General features: G+C 39.2%; 1 protein-coding gene across 2 annotated transcripts; it reads right to left on the bottom strand.

The window, feature by feature from the left end:
• Nucleotides 1–19522, bottom strand: Meioc (meiosis specific with coiled-coil domain). 2 transcript variants are annotated; one of them, XM_059271882.1, is made up of 8 exons: nt 19245–19522; nt 18621–18758; nt 15181–15338; nt 11928–12032; nt 8241–10113; nt 7506–7640; nt 2863–3043; nt 1–1736 (listed from the first exon to the last, which is right to left on the bottom strand). In XM_059271882.1, exons 1-8 carry the CDS (start codon nt 19308–19310, stop codon nt 1510–1512), a joined length of 2883 nt encoding a protein of 960 aa, XP_059127865.1. In that variant the 5' UTR covers nt 19311–19522; the 3' UTR covers nt 1–1509. The 2 variants fall into 2 exon arrangements, with proteins under 2 accessions (XP_059127865.1, XP_059127866.1); XM_059271883.1 differs by having other exon boundaries at nt 19305–19521.
• Nucleotides 19523–19821: the final 299 nt, after the last annotated feature.

Genomic DNA, 19821 nt, shown 5'->3' with positions numbered 1-19821 from the left:
TATTTTCAACAAAGTAATTTATTTTTTCCTGAGAGACTAAATTCAGTACAATATTTGTTTCCATAACATTCAACATGTTTTATGTCAAACTTAACCACTTTCTATGCAGTGACTGTGGTGGAGTGGTCTATTTTATTTGACTACCCTCAATGTAATTCATTTGGTAGTTCTAAGCATATCAGTGATCAAAATGTTTCTCCCTACAGTTACTCCTGCATTCTCAATCAGTTTCTTCCGCACATCATCTAAGAAAATTTATGTGGTGTGATTACACTCTTTTTTTTTTTTAATACCAGGATTTCTAAAGCTAAGAAAAAACACTAACATCAAAAACATCAGTGTTTCTAGTCAAGGATATTTCAATTAAATTTCATCAGTACATTATATTATAGTTTAACTCATGCTAGAAACTTTAAAACCCAAGATCTTCTGAGTCACATAATACCAACATTTCATATTAATGAATAAATTATTCGGGTTCTAATACAAAGATATTAAGTGATGAGAAACAGAAAAAGCCAAGCTTTCAATTGTTCTTTTTAAAAAATACAGAAGCAAACAAATGAACATAACTACACAAAATATACACTAACTAATTGGCAAAACTAAACTAGTTAAAGATTAACCTAAAAAATACATTTTAGAACTTCGTGATACCCTCATCAAAGACAGCAAACTAAGGGTATTAAAACAAGAGTCATTATTTTAGTTACTGGGCATCGAGTCTAAAAGATCCAGATAAAGGAATGTTTTATTTTGATTCAATTAAATACTTTGAAATTGGAAATATTTAATAATTGATAGTATAATTAAAATTTAAAGAATATACACTAATGATTTGAACAGGTTTTATATTCAGTAACTTGCATGGTTTTCACACTGGCACTTTTATCACTAATTTAGGAGAATCAGATGCATTTCCCTCCATATACTTAGACACTAAGATTTCAAATTTATAAATATGGTAGTATTTTAAATATTAAATTTTTACATGAATATTGGGTTTATCCTTGTTTTCCTTTGTTTTCTAGGTATTATCCAGTTTTGTAAGGAAAATACTTTTAAATCACAATCAAAACTTGTCTTGTTTACTAAACTGTAGCCATAATTGGGTTACAGTCACTTAGACTCATTATTTGGAATTATACTTACTAAGGCAGAACTAAATGAAACTTATCTCCTAGAAGAATTTCACATTTGCATTTACCTGCACTGAAGAATGGATCTAAGCAATTTTTAGCCGTAAGGGGATATTTAATTAAATAAACTTGCTATCTTTGACTACTCAGAACTCCTGGAGTAATCAACTTTACCTTTGAGTTCACTTTAAACTGTATCTGATTCATTCCAAGCAGATTTTTAAATAGAAGTTAGACTTCATTGAAGTATTAACTTTAAATCTGAAAGAAAATTAATGTACTGAAAGTTTGACAAGTTCATTAAAAATTTTAGCACATCTTGATACATTTACTTATCAGCTTTTTAACTCTTCCTTCTGCTGGCATTTCCTTAATGTTTATTTGTTTCACCTCTCTGGTTCATTGGATTGCTACTATTTATTTCATGGACTTTATCTTCACAGTTTACTAGATCTTGGAAAGCCTTTTCCATGTCAGCTTGGCCCGATGTACTTGCTGTTTTTGGCAAGGTCATCTGCAGTGCGCACCACAGGGTAGTGCGTGCTTTCCGAGTAGCTACACACATCTCTTTAATTGCTGTAGCAAGAGCAAAAACATCTGTAAAATAAATAGGGTTATTGCTTATTATTCACTTAAATACCCCTTACATCTTAAGCAGCTCAGTGCTGTTGCTATTAAATGATCAAACATTATTATTATTATTATTATTTTACAAAAACGGTGATGGCTAAGCTAATGAAGTACCTTGTTTTTTAAACTACTTAAAAGTACTATTACTTTATCTTTGATCTATACAGCAATGACTATGCTTTGGTAAAAGAGACTGTATCTTAAGACAGGTATTAAATTCCAATTGAGTTTACACTTTAAAAAATCCAATAATAGACATTAAAAATAAAAATTTAAAAAAAGACAGGTATTATAATCAAGTGCATAAAATTAACAAAAGAGAACAAAATACTTTGGGAATAAGTAATATAGTGATCATTTGCTTATTTGTTATTTAGATAAGTATTAATTTTAGAAACCCAATCTTTTGGGCTGGAGATACAGCTCAGAGGTTAAAAGCACTGGCTGCTCTTCCAGAGATACTGAGTTCAATTCCCAGCAACCACATGGAGGCCCACAACCATCTATAAGAGATCTGGTGCCCTCTTCTGGCCTGCAGGCATACATGCAGAACACACAATAAATAGATAAATCTTTTAAAAAAAATCCAATCTTTTAATTTCAGATCTGATTTTATTAATATTCAAATTATTACATGCTTTATCAAAAGAGTTTGCATTAACATTTATACTTCTGGGGCTGGAGAGATGGCTCAGTAGAGCACTGGCTGCTCTTCCAGAGGTCCTGAGTTCAATTCCCAGCAACCACATGGTAGCTCACAACTACATATAACAGGATATAATGCCCTATCTTATGTATGAACACTTATACATAAAACATAAATTAAAGCCGGGTGGCAGTGGCACACGCCTTTAACTCCAGCACTCGGGAGGCAAAGCCAGGTGGATCTCTGTGAGTTTGAGGCCGGCCTGGTCTACAGAGCGAGATCCAGGACAGGCACCAAAACTACACAGAGAAACTCTGCCTTGAAAAAGCAATAAACAAACAAACATATATATGTATGTATGTATGTATGTGTGTATATATATATATATATATATATATATATATATATATATATATATAGACAAACAGAACTCCAAAACATTTGTACCTCTGTCATCTTGGCACCTAGGCACTCCTTGTCTTTGCCGATTTGAAGCATTAACAATTTCATCCTTTCTACGTGACTGTACAATGTGAATCGACTCCAAGTGTCTATCAAGAGCAGTAGAGATATTAGCATGAAGGGGAGAGCTTCGAAGACGTTCCATTTTGCCTAGTAAAGTCACAACCTGAGGGAAACATTTAAATTTTGATAAGTCAAACAAGTCTTTAATGAAACATAGCTGAGACAAGAGCAACAATAATCGTTTAGTAAATAAATGGATGCTTACTGTGTCCTGACACTATGCTAAGGGAAATAAAAATGGAAAGTTTTTTATACTTGCTTGTGTATGTTAATTCTAAAAGCTGTAGTTGAATACTGAGTAAACAATGAAAAAATAAAATATTAAACACAGCCATGTCACTGACAGTACAAAGATAAGATCTGATATTGTTTTTGACAAGTCTATAAACAGAAGACTGTTAGTAAGAACCACCTAAAGGAGAATTGAGTTAAAGGGACAAGTACAGCTAGGTGTGATAACACACACCTTGATCCCAGCACCTAGGAGACAGAGGCAGGCAGACCTCTATAAGTTCGAGGCATGGACCACATAACAATTTCCAGACCAGCCAGAGCTGCATAGTGAGACACTGTCTCAAAAAAAGGAAAACAAACAAACAAACAAACAAATAAAGGACAAGAACTATTGATTAATCCTGACCTCAATGAGTCCTTTTTCCAGGTCTCCAATGTTTTCTTTTTGGAATACAGAAACAGATAATTGTAACTAACAGCTTTTTTTTTTTTTTTTTTTTTTTTTTGTAAAAGATTTTGCACATGCAAGCACGTACGTGTGTGTGTGTGTGCGCGCGCGCGCGCACATCTGTCTGTCTGTCTGTGTGTCTATGTGTGCCTGAAGAGACCAGAAGAGGGTATGAGAGCTTGTGAAGCTAAGTTATAGGCAGTTCTGCAGCCCACTGTGGGTACTAAGAACCAAACTCATGTTCTGTGGAAGAGCAGGAAGCATTCTCAACCTCTGAGATATCTCTCCAGCCACATCTGTAGTTTTAAGGCATCCATAATACAGACGATACAGGTTTAAGTTTACATTGAAATGATACAACAAATTATATGCTAATGAAAATGTGTACTGATTACAGTGCTGGGATTACAGGTGTGCACCACCTTATTTGGCTTATGTGGTGCTAGGGCTTTTTGTGTGTGCTAGACAAGCATTCTATCAACTGAGCTACATTATCTCCAGTCCCAGGAAAGTTCCCAGTCTTTTTGTTAATGAGCTTTAAAAATGGCACCAGGGGCTAGAGAGATGGCTCAGCGGTTAAGAGCACTGGCTGCTCTTCCAGAGGTCTTAAGTTCAATTCCCAACAACCATATGGTGGCTCACAACCACCTACAATGAGATCTGATGCCCTCTTCTGGCGGGGTGGGGATACATGCAGACAGAACACTGTATACACAATAAAAGAAGTAAATCTTAAAAACAAAAAAAATATTTTAAAAAAATGACACCAGGTAGGCTGGAGAGATGGCTCAGCAGTTAAGAGTAATGACTGCTCTTCAGATCCTGAGTTCAATTCCCAGCAACCACATGGTGGGTCACAACCATCTATAGTGTGATCTGATACCCTCTTCTGGCATAAAGGTGTACACGCAGATAGAGCACTCATATACATAAAATAAATAAATCTTAAAAAAAAAACTTTAATCTTAGCACTCAGGAGGCAGAGGCAGGTGGATCTCTGAGTTCAAGGACAGCCTGGTCTACAAATCAAGTCCCAGGACAGCCAGGCTACACAGAGAAACCCTGTCTGAGCATGGGAGGCGGGCACAACACACGTGGACCACACAACAACAACAACAACAACACAACAAAAAACCAAAACAAAAAGATGGCACCGGAGCTAGGGAGATGGATTGCTAGATAAAGTGCTTGCCACCCAAGTGCAAATACCAGAGTTCAGATCCCCAGCACTCATATGTAGATTTTTGGCAGTCTGCCTAGAATACCACAGAGCAAACTGGCTAGCTAGATTATCCAAACTGATGAGTTATGAGTTCAAGTGAAAGACACTGCCTCAATATATACAGTGGAGAGTGAATAAGGAAGATACTCAATACTAACCTCTGGCCTCTACAGGTATGTGCACACACATACATATATACCCACACAGGTGTAATACACACACATACACACACACATACATATATATATATATATATATATATATATATATATATATATATATATGTATACCACACTTTCATGCATGTATAAAGCTAAAATGTCACTGAGTATATTAAATTAGTATGGGGAATATGTTTAATATGCCTAACATCTGTCAAAATCTAAACAATGTAAATTAAGAACTTTTTGATTAATCGACATGTGAATATCAAGTAAATAAAATAATTATCATTGGGAACTAATTATTTGCTGTGGGATGGTCTGTATGTCAAGTGTGTTGCTGATTGGTCAGTAAATAAATCACTGATTGGCCATTGGCTAGGCAGGAAGTATAGGCGGGACAAGGAGAAGAATTCTGGGAAGTGGAAGGCTGAGAGAGAGACACTGCCAGCCACCACCATGACAAGCCGCATGTGAAGATGCCGGTAAGCCACGAGCCATGTGGCAAGGTATAGATTAATAGAAATGGATTAATTTAAGCTGTAAGAACAGTTAGCAAGAAGCCTGCCACGGCCATACAGTTTGTAAGCAATATAAGTCTCTGTGTTTACTTGGTTGGGTCTGAATGGCTGTGGGACTGGCGGGTGAGAGAGATTTGCCCTGACCATGGGCCAGGCAGGAAAACTCTAGCTACAATTATTTACAAGTCTGTTCCAAGTGTTAAATATTTTCCTCCTATTGTACACCAGTCAGATCCTTGAGGGGTAAATAGATAAAAGAAAAAAGTATGCAAAAACTCCAGTGAGCTAAAAATCATGTTTCTAAATAGGGGAGAGACAGGAGGGTAATGGAGGCAAGAAAGACACGTTTTGTTTTGTTTTCTATCATGTGGAAGCTAGATTGGAATGTGTATGACAAAAGCAGAGAGATTATTTAAAGGGAGAAGGGGACCAAGAAGGTAATGGGCAGAGAGTGAGCAATATATAGTGAAAGGTATTATGAGATGTCATAGTTTTTATTTTTTAACATGTTTTAAAGATTTGTGTGTGTGTATGTGTGCATGCACGCATGTACCTGGGTTATGTGCATGTGAATGCAGGTGTCCTTAGAGACCAGAAAAGGGGCCTGAATTCTCTGTTGCTCGAGTTGGTGGTTGTGCTGCCTGATGAGGGTGCTATAAATTGAACTCCAGTCTTCTGCAAGAGCAGTACATGCTCTTAACTAAATAATCTCTCCAGCTTCTACACTTATTCATTTTTCTATGTACATGTGTGGGTATACATATGCATGACCCATATGTGAAAAATCAGAGGATTAACTTACAGGAGTTGGTTCTCTTCTTCCACCCACCGTGTGGGTTCTAGGGATTGAACTTAGGTCATCAGCCTCCACATGAAACACCTTTACACATTGAGCCATCTTTCAGGCTTTTTGTTGTTGTTGTTGTTTTTTGTTTTTGTTTTTTTTTGTTTTGTTTTTCGAGACAGGGTTTCTCTGTGTAGCTTTGTGCCTTTTCCTGGAACTCACTTGGTAGCCCAGGCTGGCCTCGAACTCACAGAGATCCACCTGGCTCTGCCTCCCGAGTGCTGGGATTAAAGGCGTGCGCCACCACCGCCCGGCTTTCTTTCAGGCTTTTTAAAGCACTTTAAAGTGTTGGATTTTAAAAGCATTCTTTCTGTTGGGTATTAGTTGCCAACATGGGTTTGACATGGGTTTCTTTAGATTACTAAAAATATTATGTTATGGTGCTGGGAATGGAAGTCAAGGCTTCACACACGTTAGGGATAAGTCTACCACTGATTGACAGCTATCTCTAGCCCACTCAAATGACTTACTAAATGATTACAAATTAAAAGACTAAATGGAACTATTCTTGTCTTTCTCTAATATTCATCATAGTTATAGAACAAAGATGAACATATCTGAGGTGTGTAGGGGAGGTAGCTCAGTCAATAAAGTGCTAGCTGAGTAAGCATGAGAACCTGAGTTCAGATCCCCAGCACCTTTGTTTCTTAAAGCCAAACACAGTGGTGTGCACCTGTAATCCCAGTGCTGAGGAAGTGAGCTAGCCTAGATAAATCAGTGAGCTCCAGGTTCAGTTGAGACTGTCTCAAAAAATAAGGTGGAAAGCAATTGAGGAAGATACCCAATGTCAACCTGTGGCCTCAATATGCACACACACACACACACACACACACACACACACACACTCAAATATACACACAAAAGAACTTTTTCAGCTATCTGTAAGTGATTTTACTGTGTTTTTTTGTTTGTTTTGAGCCCATGTTGTTATCAAACTCAGTAATATAGCTGAGGCTGGCCTTAAACTCTTGATCCTCCTGCCTCCACCTCCTAAATGCAGAGTTTATACATATGCCATCACACCAGGCTGTAAATGTGACAATAAAGTCCTTCACAACTCTAACTTGCTAAAATCCTTTAAATTTTTATCAAGTAATTTTAAAAAAAACCACTATTGGATGTTTTTACAGCTTACTCTGGCTTGTTCTCGAAGTTCATCCACAATTAAGCGATCAACTCTAGATGGGTTGGAAGTCAATCTTGGAATTGGAGTATTATTAGTACTGGATACTTTCTTTCCTGGATAATTCTTGGCAAGGGCTAATTCGGTCTGTAAAATATAATTTTTAGATACTAGCTTTTAAAAAGTGAATAATATTTTTCACAGCTCTAAGAAACAGAAAAAAATTCTCTTTAAATAAAATTGTTTTGGTATCAAAATGCAACTAATATAAACCACAGTTATAGTCTAACTTAGAAAATGAAAATCTGAGCTGGGCGGTGATTTTAATCCCAGCACTTGGCGGGGCAAAAGCAGGAGGATATCTGTGAGTTTGAGGTCACTACAGAGTGAGTTCCTGGACAACCAGGGCTACACAGAGAAACCCTGTCTCAAAAAAGAAAGAAAAAAAAAGACAAAAACCAAATATAAGCCACAATACCATAATATTTTCTCATACTTATATATACTCTCCAACAATTTAATACTTTAAAAAAGAAGAAAATCTACTTCATAGAAAATTTAAAAAGAGAACAACTGTTTCAAAACCCTGATCTTTCAATCTTTAAATAACCTAGCTAAGTCCTTATAGCAATGAATTTAAATACATTACAGAAGAATTCAGCTTAGGAATAAGTACTTAAACCATACTGAGGTTAACAAAGAGAAGCAGATGGAACATACTGTTACTTCTAAATGGGTGGTTGTTACCTTTTTCCTCTCCTTTTCTAATGCTCTCCATTGTTCATAGCACTCTTCTAGACGAATATGAAGCTCACTAGCTGGTCCACTTCGGGTTTTAATTGGTCTTTGAAATCCAAACGTTGGCACAAAGCCAGAAAAGGAATTATCACCATACATCATATCATTAAAATAAGGATATAAATGGCTTAAGTCATCGTAAGAAAACAAATCATAGGAATCCAACAGTGGAACAACTGAGTGGCCAAACGGGTGGGTAGATCGTAGGGGAAACCCGTTTGAACCAAGTTGTTGAAAACCCTGATTGTGTCGTAAATCTCCCATCATATAATTATTAGAAAAGCAGGAGGACTGTGTGCGATTCACACGGCTATTAATATTGCTGTCTCCACTTCCTTGTCTGTGGCTATTAAAATGACCCTGTGACTCTAACAGATCTTGGTATGTATTTTGAGGTAACCCATCAAAATGCTTTGGAATGTCTTCAGGATCATAATGTCCACTCTGGGGCTTGGCTTGGAAATTATGTTTGTTTACATTTTCTATTATCCCATATTGTGAAGCTGAATAGCTATCACAAAATCCATTCGGCTGCTTTATTTTCTTCTCTGTAACCGATTCAAAGAGACTGTCTTCTCCAGTTTTTGTTAGTCCTTCCATGTGACTCACAGATTGAATTCTTTCTGCCCCATTGTAACTAAAATCAAAACTAGAAAATGCTGACGGGTTTTCTTGGCAATACTTCTGGAATAAATTGCTGTTTGAGGTTAAATTTGTAGACGACAGTTGGAGGAAATCTGAAGAATGGTTAGAACCTTTTGACGCTGCACTTAAATGACTATTTAATTTCATCAAGTTACCTTGATTTCGATAAGGAATAGGAAGGTTATTTTTTGTTTGAACATTCATCCAAGTTGGTCTGTTTAAACTGATACCTCCTGAAGATGTTGCTGAATTTGAGAATAAATTCACTGATTTAAAATATTCAGAGTTTAGGGGATCAGGCTTAGCAAACTGTTGCTTTTCAGTGACATTAGCAAAATCATTATTAGCTGGACAAGCTGTGTGAGGCTTTAGTCCATACTCTGATTTTAAGCCAAAATCAGCAGTGAATGCTGCTTCCTTTGCAAACTGTTTTTCTGTCAGATGTGGTGTTGTTTTTGGAAATGCAAAATTCTGCTGGTCAGGTATTGTCTCTTCCAATTTTTTCTGATTTGCTGGTTTCACTTGAAATAACTTCGTATAGGCATCCGCTTCCACGGTCGGTGTTTCAGGTGTGCCATTGGCTAATTTTTTACCATCTTGAACACTAAAATTTGAACATTTGTTAAGCTTTGTCTTACTAGGATGAGCATATTCTGGGTATCTACAATAATCAGCATTTTCATTATATCTATTAAATTGGGAAAGAAATATCTCTGCCCTTTTATGCTGTAATGGTGTTTCAAGACCCTTAGCACATATTTTCTCTCTTCCATAAGAGTAAGTATCAATTCCTGATTCTTTCATGATATCAGACAGACCTGTTTGTGGTGTAAAACAGTTTTTAATAAATGGATATTCTTGGAAAGTTGCCTTAACTGTATCATTTGTCTGAATATTGTAACAATTAGAATGATCACTTCTTGAGAGGTACAACCATTGTTCTTCAAGATCTAAACCAGTATATCCATGATAAAGTTCATCTATTTTTTGTTGTGGTGTGAGATTATTATTATGCAAGTATTGCTTTTCCACTGCTGACACAGATTCACCACTATAAAAAGCTTGCTGAGAGATAGTTGTATCTATTGGCCTTTTGGTTTCTGTTAAGAGGTCATGGTGATCTACAAATCTGCTTGTGTTCATTGGCCAAACTGATTTTAAATTGGAGGAGCAGGTCCTAGAACAAGTAAACATATTTAATTACAATTTCAGTCTTGGAGACTTTATTTCCTCTGGAAACATTAGGAAAGATTCAAAAAACAAACAAACAAAAAAAACCAAAACAAAAAACCCGACACTTCACCAATCTTTCCCAACTACCACTGCTTCCAAACAACTCAATCATATGAAATGTGCTATCTGCTGTAAGAGATGGCTCACAACCATCTGTAATGAGATCTGGTGCCCTCTTCTGCTGTGCAGGAATTTATGCAGACAGGACACTGTATACATTATAAATAAATCTTTAAAAAAACAACAAAAAAAGAGCTGTGTGCCAATTAAATGTGAGACAGAACACACAGTGACATAGCACAAGTCATTACTTATGTTTGTGATGCTGGTGTAAACTAGCTTACTGCACTGCCAGTTTTAATAACATAGTACACAGCTATGTGTGCTATATAATATTAGGTGATGATTTGACTGTGCTACTAGTTTATGCATTTACTGTAGTATATTTAAAATTTTCAGATTTGTTTTCATTATTTTTTAATTATGTTTGTGTGTCTACAAGTGGGTATGTCCATGTTTGTTCAGTTTCCTCAGAGGCCAAAGGCATTAAATCCCCTAAAGCTGGATACACAAAAGGTTGTGAACCTTCTCACATGGGTGCTGAAAAATGAGCTTGGGTTCTTTGGAAGAGTAGCAAGTACTCTTAACCACTAAGGCATCTTTCCAGCCCCTCTGTATTTTTATTGCATTAAAAAAAATTAACTGTAAAATGTCATTACACTAGCATCAGCCTTGTGTATTCTATGGTTACACTGTCATTTCTCTTTCTGACTTGTCTATTTGTAGACAGCGTCTTGTTATAAAGCTGAAGTCAACCTCAAATGCTTAAACCCTCTAGGTAGCCCAGGATGGCCTCCTACTCTGGATTGTACTACCTTAGCCCAAATTGAGATTATAGTCACGTGCACCCACTCAGAGCACTTCACAGTTACTCTGTCTTTTGACTACATCAAGAAGCCACACTGAATGACTGGCCTATACTATTTAGCTTTGGGTAAGAACTGTTCCCGTGATAGTGCAATAGTTTAATGATGCATTTCTTGGAACCTGTCCCCATCATTAAGCAATGAATGACTATATGCATTTTAATTTTAATATCTTCACCACACTTTTCTTAAAGTCGTTAATCAAGGCCTGAGGTAGACTTTAGGGTCTTACATGAATTGTGCTAAGCAGATAGTTTTTTCTTTGAATAGATTATTATATAATTCAAAAGTGTGTTGACCACAATTTTTAATGAAAAAAGATGTGTTTTGCTTAAAATATTTTTGAAACTAAAGTATTTTAACTGGTTACATGTGTATGGCATATTTTCTTATTTATTAATAGGACACTTGGGTAATATGGCCTCCACACCCAAATAAAACAATTAAAACATTTTAAACCTCTACTGCACGAATAAAATCCATATGTATTTCTGCAATGAGTAATGAGTTTTATCCTTCGAGGTCTAAGTTTAAAGCTTCTTGGAACTTATGTTCCTTAAGCCAAACTTTAGCTCATGAACTCAAGGGAAATAACTATGAATTATGCAAGAATATTTTTTCAAATCAAAGTTCTTAAGCAAATAAAACCTTAGGCTGAACTTTCAATTGTATGGAAAGACTTCAGCAAAATCAAGGCTCCTAGAAACAAATATTTGAAAATATCTACTATCCTATGATCCACTGTTAAATAAAAATAAATGTTAAACAACAAAGTAACCTAGTATATGTCCACTAAAAAGTCCATTATACACTATAAAGTTTATATACTAACCCTTCAGCAAAATAGGGCTGTGACTTATCCTGTTCTTCCAAAATGTTAGACACAAGTCCATATAAGTCTGTTTCACTGCCATAGTCATTTCTTTCGGTCTGAACCCTAAAAATGAATATCATATATAAACTATATATTTATTAAAATATATCAATTTCTCCTTCTATACATATTCCATTATTTTTCTTTTTTATTCATTTTTCTTTCATGGTGCTAGAGATCAAACCCAGGACCTCATTTATGCTAGGCAAGTATTCTAATCCTGAGCTACAGTCCCATCCCCTCTAATCATCTTTTCAGTAAGATATTTAGACTGACTCTATACAGCATTTCAAACAAGGAAAAGACAAGAACATTTTCTAAGTTCAGTATATTATCTACTATACATAAATATTTCTCTATTTCAAGTCCTATGTCTAGTTTACAAAATGTTTATTTCTCATTTCTCTATAACATATGCTATTAATTTTAAGTGACCAAGATATAAATGTCTGAATTAGAGTGTTAGAGAAATGCTTGGTAGCACACCTGAAAGCATGTCTAGTTCAATTATACATCATTCTAAATCTGTTCAGTCTTTTCATTTGTTATTTGAAAACCAAAAGAAGCTGGGCATAGTGGCATATTCCTTCAACGTCAGCACTCTAGAGGAAGAGGCAGGCAGGTATCTATGACTTCAAGGCCAGCCTGGTCTACATAGTGAATTCCAGGACAGCTAGGATTATGTAGAGAGACACTGTCTCAAAAAGAAAACAACAAAAATAAAAACTGAGTTGTTTGAGGCCAGCTTAGGGTAACCTGATTGAACCAACAAGAGATATTCTTTTCTTATTTTCTTTCCAACACTTCAGATTATTGGGATATTTTAGAAATAAAAATATATTTGCCTAACACTAAAATATTTCATTGAGAAGGTAAACATTAGTAGTCACCTAGTTGTCTGTTGAATGGATAATCATTTGAAATATTAAAATTATATTACAAGGGTATGTGACTTACAAACTATACATTAAACAAACACTGGTGCCATCAACTCTAATACTTTTCCACTATACAATGTTACTTTATAAAGATTCAATATGCGGGTTGGAGAGATGGCTCAGTGGTTAAGAACATTGCCTGCTCTGCCAGAGGTCCTAAGTTCAACTCCCACGAACCACATGGTGGCTCACAGCCATCTCTAGTGGGATCTGTTGCTCTCTTCTGGCATAAAGTTGTACATGCAGATAAAGTACACATATATAAAATAAATAATAAAATCTTAAAAAAAAAGATTCAATATGAAATTTTCTTTGTATATAAGATCTAGAATATTATTTAATATTTGCCAAACCATTAATACTTACAATTGTGGAAAAAAAGACAGAGTGGTCAAGGTAAAGTTTTACTTTTCCTTTTCTTTTATTTTGGTTTTTCGAGACAGGGTTTCTCTGTGTAGCTTTGCGCCTTTCCTAGAACTCATTCTGTAGTCCATATTTGCCAGCCTCTGCCTCCCAAGTGCTGGGATTAAAGGCATGCACCACCACCGCCTGGCCCAAGTTTTACTTTTCTTTAGCACATATTTTTGTGAAGTTTGAATTTCTCTCTCTCTCTCTCTCTCTCTCTCTCTCTCTCTCTCTCTCTCTCTCTCTCTCTCTCTCTCTCTTTTACATAGACATCACTTTGTAGCTCTGGCTGTTCTGGAGTTCACTATGTAGACCAGGCTGGCCTTGAACTCACAGAGATATGCCTGTCTCTGCTTCCCAAGTGCTGGCATTGAAGGAGTATGCCACCATACGTGGCCCTTGAATTTTTCAATGGCATCTATTAACTTCAATTATTTTTGAAGAATTGTGTATTATATAGTCTAATATTTCATTACCCATAACTTTAAATTTTCAATGTTTTTAATAAGTAGGATTCAACAAATATCTGCTTCCTTGTAAAACTAAAGATATTTCAAGCCTCCATTAATAGCTCCCTTATATGTAATTAAAATAATGTAAAACATCACTCCCAAGCTTCTCCTTCTAATAGTTTTCTGTAATGTTATATATGTGTGTATGTATATATATAACACGTATATAATATGTATATATAATATAATATGTATGTATATATAATATATATACTTTTATTTTTTGGTTGTGAGCCTAGCCTTTAATGGCTGAGCCATCTCTCCAGCCCATACTTACATATACACTTATATACGTATATATATGTATATACATAACCATTATATAGATGGTTGTGAGCTGCCATATGTTTGCTGGGAATTGAACTCAGAACCTCTGAAGAGCAGCCAGTGCTTTTAACCACTGAGCCATCTCTCTAGGTCCCTAACCCTAAACATTTTAATTATGGTTAGGGTTGGCAAGATGGCTCTTGCTTACCACCAAGCTCCATCCTCGGGACCTACATGGTAAAAGAAGGGAATCAACTCTCTCAAGCTGTCCTCTAACCTCTACGTGTGTGTGTGTGTGTGTGTGTGTGTGTTTGTGTGTGTGCGCGTGTGCGCGCGCGTGCGTGCGCGCGCACATGCACACACATTTCTTAAATTTTAAAAATATTATCTTTAGAAAGAAGAACTTAAGAAACCTGTGATTTGGGGTCTGAGAAGTGTTTCAGTGCTTAAGAGCACTTGTTGCTTTTTTTTCTTTTTGTTTTTTTTGAGATAGGATTTCTCTGTGCAGTTTTGGTGCCTGTCCTGGATCTCGCTCTGTAGCCCAGGCTGGCCTCGAACATACAGAGATCCATCTGGCTCTGCCTCCCCAGTGCTGGGATTAAAGGCGTGCACCACTACCATCCAGCCACAATTGTTGCTCTTATAGAGGACTCAGGTTCAGTTACCAGTCACCACATGGTGACTCACAACCAACCATAACTACAGTTTCAGGGGATTCAACACCCATCTGACCTCCATGGGCAACAGGCACACACATGGTACACAGACATGCAAGCAAAACACCTATACATAGAAAATAATCTAAAAAAATTTTAAAGAAATTTGAGGCTATGTGTTACTGCAATCCCAGCACTCAAGAGGTAAAGGCAGAAGGATAACAAATAAGAAGCCAACCTCTGTCTAAAAACATGAACTAAAAATTATACACAAATAACTGCCTAGTTTAAGCTTTCTTAAAACTTTGATGAACATAAAGTTATAATCCCACAATATTAAAAGAGAAGAGCTAGAAATCCAATATACTTTGATCCCTGTGAAATCAGACTTAAAAACAACAACTCATTTGGTCTGATCAATGTATCCATTTACCTGTTCTTTACATTGATCTGAGAACTAGGAGGTTGTTTGATATCGTCTCCGTAAGTAGACCATGGTGCATAGAAGAGTGAGGAGTCTATAGAATTTGCATACTCTGTTGATGAAGAGAGTGGAGTGCAGGTCTGCCTTAGGTCTACATTGTCTTCATTCTGAAATTTTAAAGAAATATTTCTACATCAGAGAGATCAAAATTTCATTTATTAGAGAGTATTAGCAAAATAATGAGACATAATAATGCAGGTGTTAGGAGTTCAGATAACAATATTCAACGCTAGAACGTAATTATCTCAAGAACTCTGCCAAAAGCTGGAATGTAAACATTTGCTGGCCATTACAATTTGCTGAAATTCCTCAACTGTTACAGTACTGACCCTGAAGCAAATACAGACAGTACATAAACAAACATGTTTGTGTTGCAATACATTTTTATGTACCAAAGTTATTGATTAGATCTAGAGCTTTTGTTAAAACTAAAGATACATCGTCTCCATTAACAGCTCTCTTCTATTAGACAAAGGAGATCAGCAAGTGAGATGGTTCAGTGAGTACAGGTGCTTGCCACCAAGTCTGACGACTTGAGTTTGCATCTCCCGGACCCATGTGGTGGAAGGACAGAAACTCTCAACTTTCAAGTTGCCCTCTGACTTGCACACATGTGCCATGGACACAAGTGCCCTGTATCTCCCACCCCCAAAAAATGTTAAGTGTAATCGTTTTTAATTCATAAAGGTAGGAGCAGAGATATGGCTCAGAGGGTAAAAGTGCTTGTCCTTGAAGGCCTGTTGACCTGAGTTCTATACCTGGAACCCACAATGGAAGGACAGAACTCCAAAAGTTGTCCTCTGACCTCTATATGTGTGCCATGGGATGTGTGCACTTATACTCACATGTACATATCATACACAATAATAATTTTAATTTAAAGGTTATTTTAAGTTAAAAAATAATAGAAGTAGACATCATTCCTTTAGGTTTCTCTGTGCAACAACTTATTGATAGCTATAATTGCTGTTGTTTTAATATTTTAAACACAGAAGACTTTGTGTGGATATTAGTGGTATTATTTTAAGTAAATTATACACAAAATTTACTTTTTTTTTTCCTAAATAGGGTCTCCGGTAGTCCAGGCTGGCCTTGAACTCACGAGGAATGGCCTAAAATTTTTGATCTTCTTGCCTCTATCTCTCAAGTTCTGGTATTAGGAGTGCATAACCATGCCCGGCTTTACAAAATTTATTCAATGAAAAACATGCAACTACGTAAAACTCTAATTTTCATATAAAACCACACACATTATTTTGGTTAGTCAACTTAGGAGACAAATATCTCTTTGTTGTTGTTGAGACAGGGTCTTACTCTGTAGCTCAGGCTGGCCTGGAACGCACTTTATAGCCCAAGCTGGCCTTGAACTCACAGCAATCCTCCTGTCTCAGATTCCCAAACACTGGGATTAAAAGCAGAACACCACCTGGCTTCTCTATTTTCAAAACAAAGAAACTAGGTCTGAGAATATAGCTCAGTGGCAGAATACTAGCCCATCATCACACACACACAAAAAACAAAACCAAAAAAACAAAACAAACACACAAAAAAACAACAAATTACTCAGCAAATACATGATGAAACTGAGCCAAAACTCAAGATCTTACTCCTATGCAAGGGCCTTTTTCACAACTTTTAAATTTTGAGCCTACTTTGTATTTCCAAGAGATATTATAAAATAAATAAAAAAAAGATAAATATTATCATCTCTTTGGAAATTTTAAAGCTATTACTACCATTAAAAGGAAATCCCAGCCGGAGGGGTGGTGGCGTACGCCTTTAATCCCAGCACTGGGAGGCAGAGGCAGGCGGATCTCTGTGAGTTCGAGGCCAGCCTGGTCTACAGAGCGAGTTCCAGGAAAGGCGCAAAGCTACACAGAGAAGCCCTGTCTCCAAAAACCAAAAAAAAAAAAAAAAAGAAAATCCCAGAAATTGGGTGTGATGGTCCTCATCTGCAATCCCAGCACTTGTGAGATGGAGGCAGGAGGATTAGGTTAGTCTCAGCTATACGATGAGTTCAAGACCAGTCTGGTCAGTATCAGACTCTGTCTCAGAAACTAAAGATGACCTGAATGTCTGATCTTTCTCCCTCACCTTTCCAGCACTAGGAATACAGGTTTGTACCACTAGTTCATGCAGTGCTATGTATCATTCTCAGAACTCTGAGTGTGCAAGGCAAGCACTCTATCAACTAAGCTATATCCCTAGCCCAAGGACATACTTTTTGATAAAACAATTAACTAAAATAATGAGCCAATGAAAAACCTTTTCTTAGGGGGCTGGAGAGATGGCTCAGCAGTTAAGAGCACTGGCTGCTCTCCCAGGGGATCCAGGTTCAAGTCCTACAATCCAAGGCCCAAAACTGTGTATACCTTAAATTCCAGTGGATCCAACAGTTTCAGACAGACAGACATGCAAGCAAAACACATAAAAAAGTTCTCTGATCTCCACATGTATGCTATGGCATGTTACTGCCCCCCCCCCAATTTAATTTTAAAAATTTGGGTTCATATAGGACAATATAAATGCAATAAAAAAATTAAAAGAAAAAAAACCTGTTTCCTGAGCTTTCAGATTCTGACTGTGGAGCTTTTTCAACATATATGGGACTGGAGTTGTAGCTCTGATGTACAGCACATAGCAAGTGCCAGGTCCTGGGTTTGAGCTTTTATTTAAAACAAAAAAAGAAAAAAAGAATAGAAAAATCTTTTCTTGGCCTGAAAAGATGACTCAGAGGTTAAGAGCACTGTCTGCTCTTCCAGAGGACCCAGGTTCAATGGCGGCTCACATTTCAGGAGATCTGACGCCCTCTTCTGGTTTCCGGAGGTGGTGCCCAGACATACAAGCTGGAAAAACTACCATACATATAAAAATTCTAAAAATTAAAAAAAAAAAATCCTTTTTTATTTCCAAAGCCAAGTGTGTATCATGCGAATTCTATTTAAAATGTTTTCCTCTGGACCAGTGAGACGGCTTGGGAGGGGGTGGTGGTGCTTGCTGCTAATCCTGAGGACCTGAGTTCAAAGCCCGGGGCCCACTCTGAAAAGTCCTCTGATCTCTACATGTATGCCATGGCACGTTCCCGTCCCCTTCCCCCCAAAAATTTAACTTAAAAAAAAAATTGGGTTCTCTACAGGATAATATAAATGCGATTTTAAAAAAAATGTTTCCCCCAGCTTTTTGATTCTGACGGTCGAGCTTTTTCAACATATACGGGACTAGAGTTGTAGCTCCGCTGCACAGCGCGTACAAGTGCCAGGTCCGGGGTCTGAGCTAGAGCCCCGACGGGGGGCGAGGAATGGTCGGGGGCGGGGGTGGGGGGACTGGAGGGGGGTTACGAAGGAAGCAGGGGAGGGGGAGGGGGGGAAACGTTGAATTTGGCCATGGACCTGCGATTTGTAGCAATCATAGAAGGACGTGGAGCCGCCGGTCAGCATCATGCTGTTGAACACGTCGGATAAGCGGCTGCTGGTGTCCACACTGAGGTTCCAGCAGCGATTCGCGCTTCCACGGAACGCCACCTTCGGCTGCTCGGGGGGACACACGGAGACGCGAGGTCATCACGGGGCTGCAGCCGGGGCGGCCTAACTGCAGATCCCGGGGGGGGGGGGCACTGACCCGGGGTCCCCTCGCTTCCGTCCCCGCTCCCCTCTTCCCTCCGCCCCGCCGCACGCAGCGCGGCGGCTCGGGGAGGCGGCCCTCGACGGCCCTGACAGACGCCGCCGGCTGCGGCCCGCACGGCCTCCGCGCCTCGACGGGCTGACAGGCCGACGGAGGAGGCGGCGGCGGCGGCGGCGGCGGCGGCGGCGGCGCCCCCACCCAGGCCTCGGTCGGCCCGGCAAGCCCCGGCAGGCCTCGCCGACGGTCCCTCTTCCCCACCCGTCGGGGCTGCCCGCCCGCGACCAGCCATCTCCCCGCGCCTTCAGGAGGCGTGCGTGCGTGCGGACCGACGCGCCCGCTCCTCGGCGGCTCCTCCTCTCCCGGGTCGCCATCGTCGAAGCCCCGCCGGTTACCTCAGGTCCCTCCCTCAGGCCTTGGGGGTGACGGGGCCGGCAGGTGTCTCCGCCGCTCACCTCCATGACGGCCCCCTCCCCCCCGCCCCCAGCTCCTCCTGGACGAGCTACAGCTCCTGGGGTACGGGGATGAGGGCGGACGTCGAGGCCCAGCTCCCTCAGCCCGCACCCCACCGCTGCCGCGGCCGCCCTTGGCGCTGCCCGGAGCCGGTCTGTGGGTGGGGGGCCGAGCCGAGAGGGTGCGACAGAGGAGGAGCCGTTACATTGCGACCCGTGCCTCGCGACTAGGCACCGGCCGCCGGCGCCCCGCCCCGCCCCCGCCTCCGAGGCCCGGCGCCCCTCATCGCGCACCCCTCATTGGCCCGCTGCCCAGCCAATGGGCAGCCGCCTCCGGGCTGTTACCGCCCCCCCCCCCCCAACAAGGTGAAGAGAGGAGCAGTGAGCCGAGACGTCGCTCTCGGGCTTGCTCAGGCCACGTCTAGGATTTTCCCGCCCAAAGTAAGCTCGTTCGGGATTGGCCAGAATGGACGAGCCGCAGCCCGCTGATTGGCTGAGAGGGGCCGCGAGCCCGGCGGGC

The sequence above is a fragment of the Peromyscus eremicus genome, chromosome 8a (assembly GCF_949786415.1).
Source record: "Peromyscus eremicus chromosome 8a, PerEre_H2_v1, whole genome shotgun sequence".
NCBI classification, from domain to species: Eukaryota; Metazoa; Chordata; class Mammalia; order Rodentia; family Cricetidae; genus Peromyscus; species Peromyscus eremicus.
The sequence above is the reverse complement of the archived record's forward strand: the minus strand, read 5'-3'. Positions and strand labels throughout refer to the sequence as shown.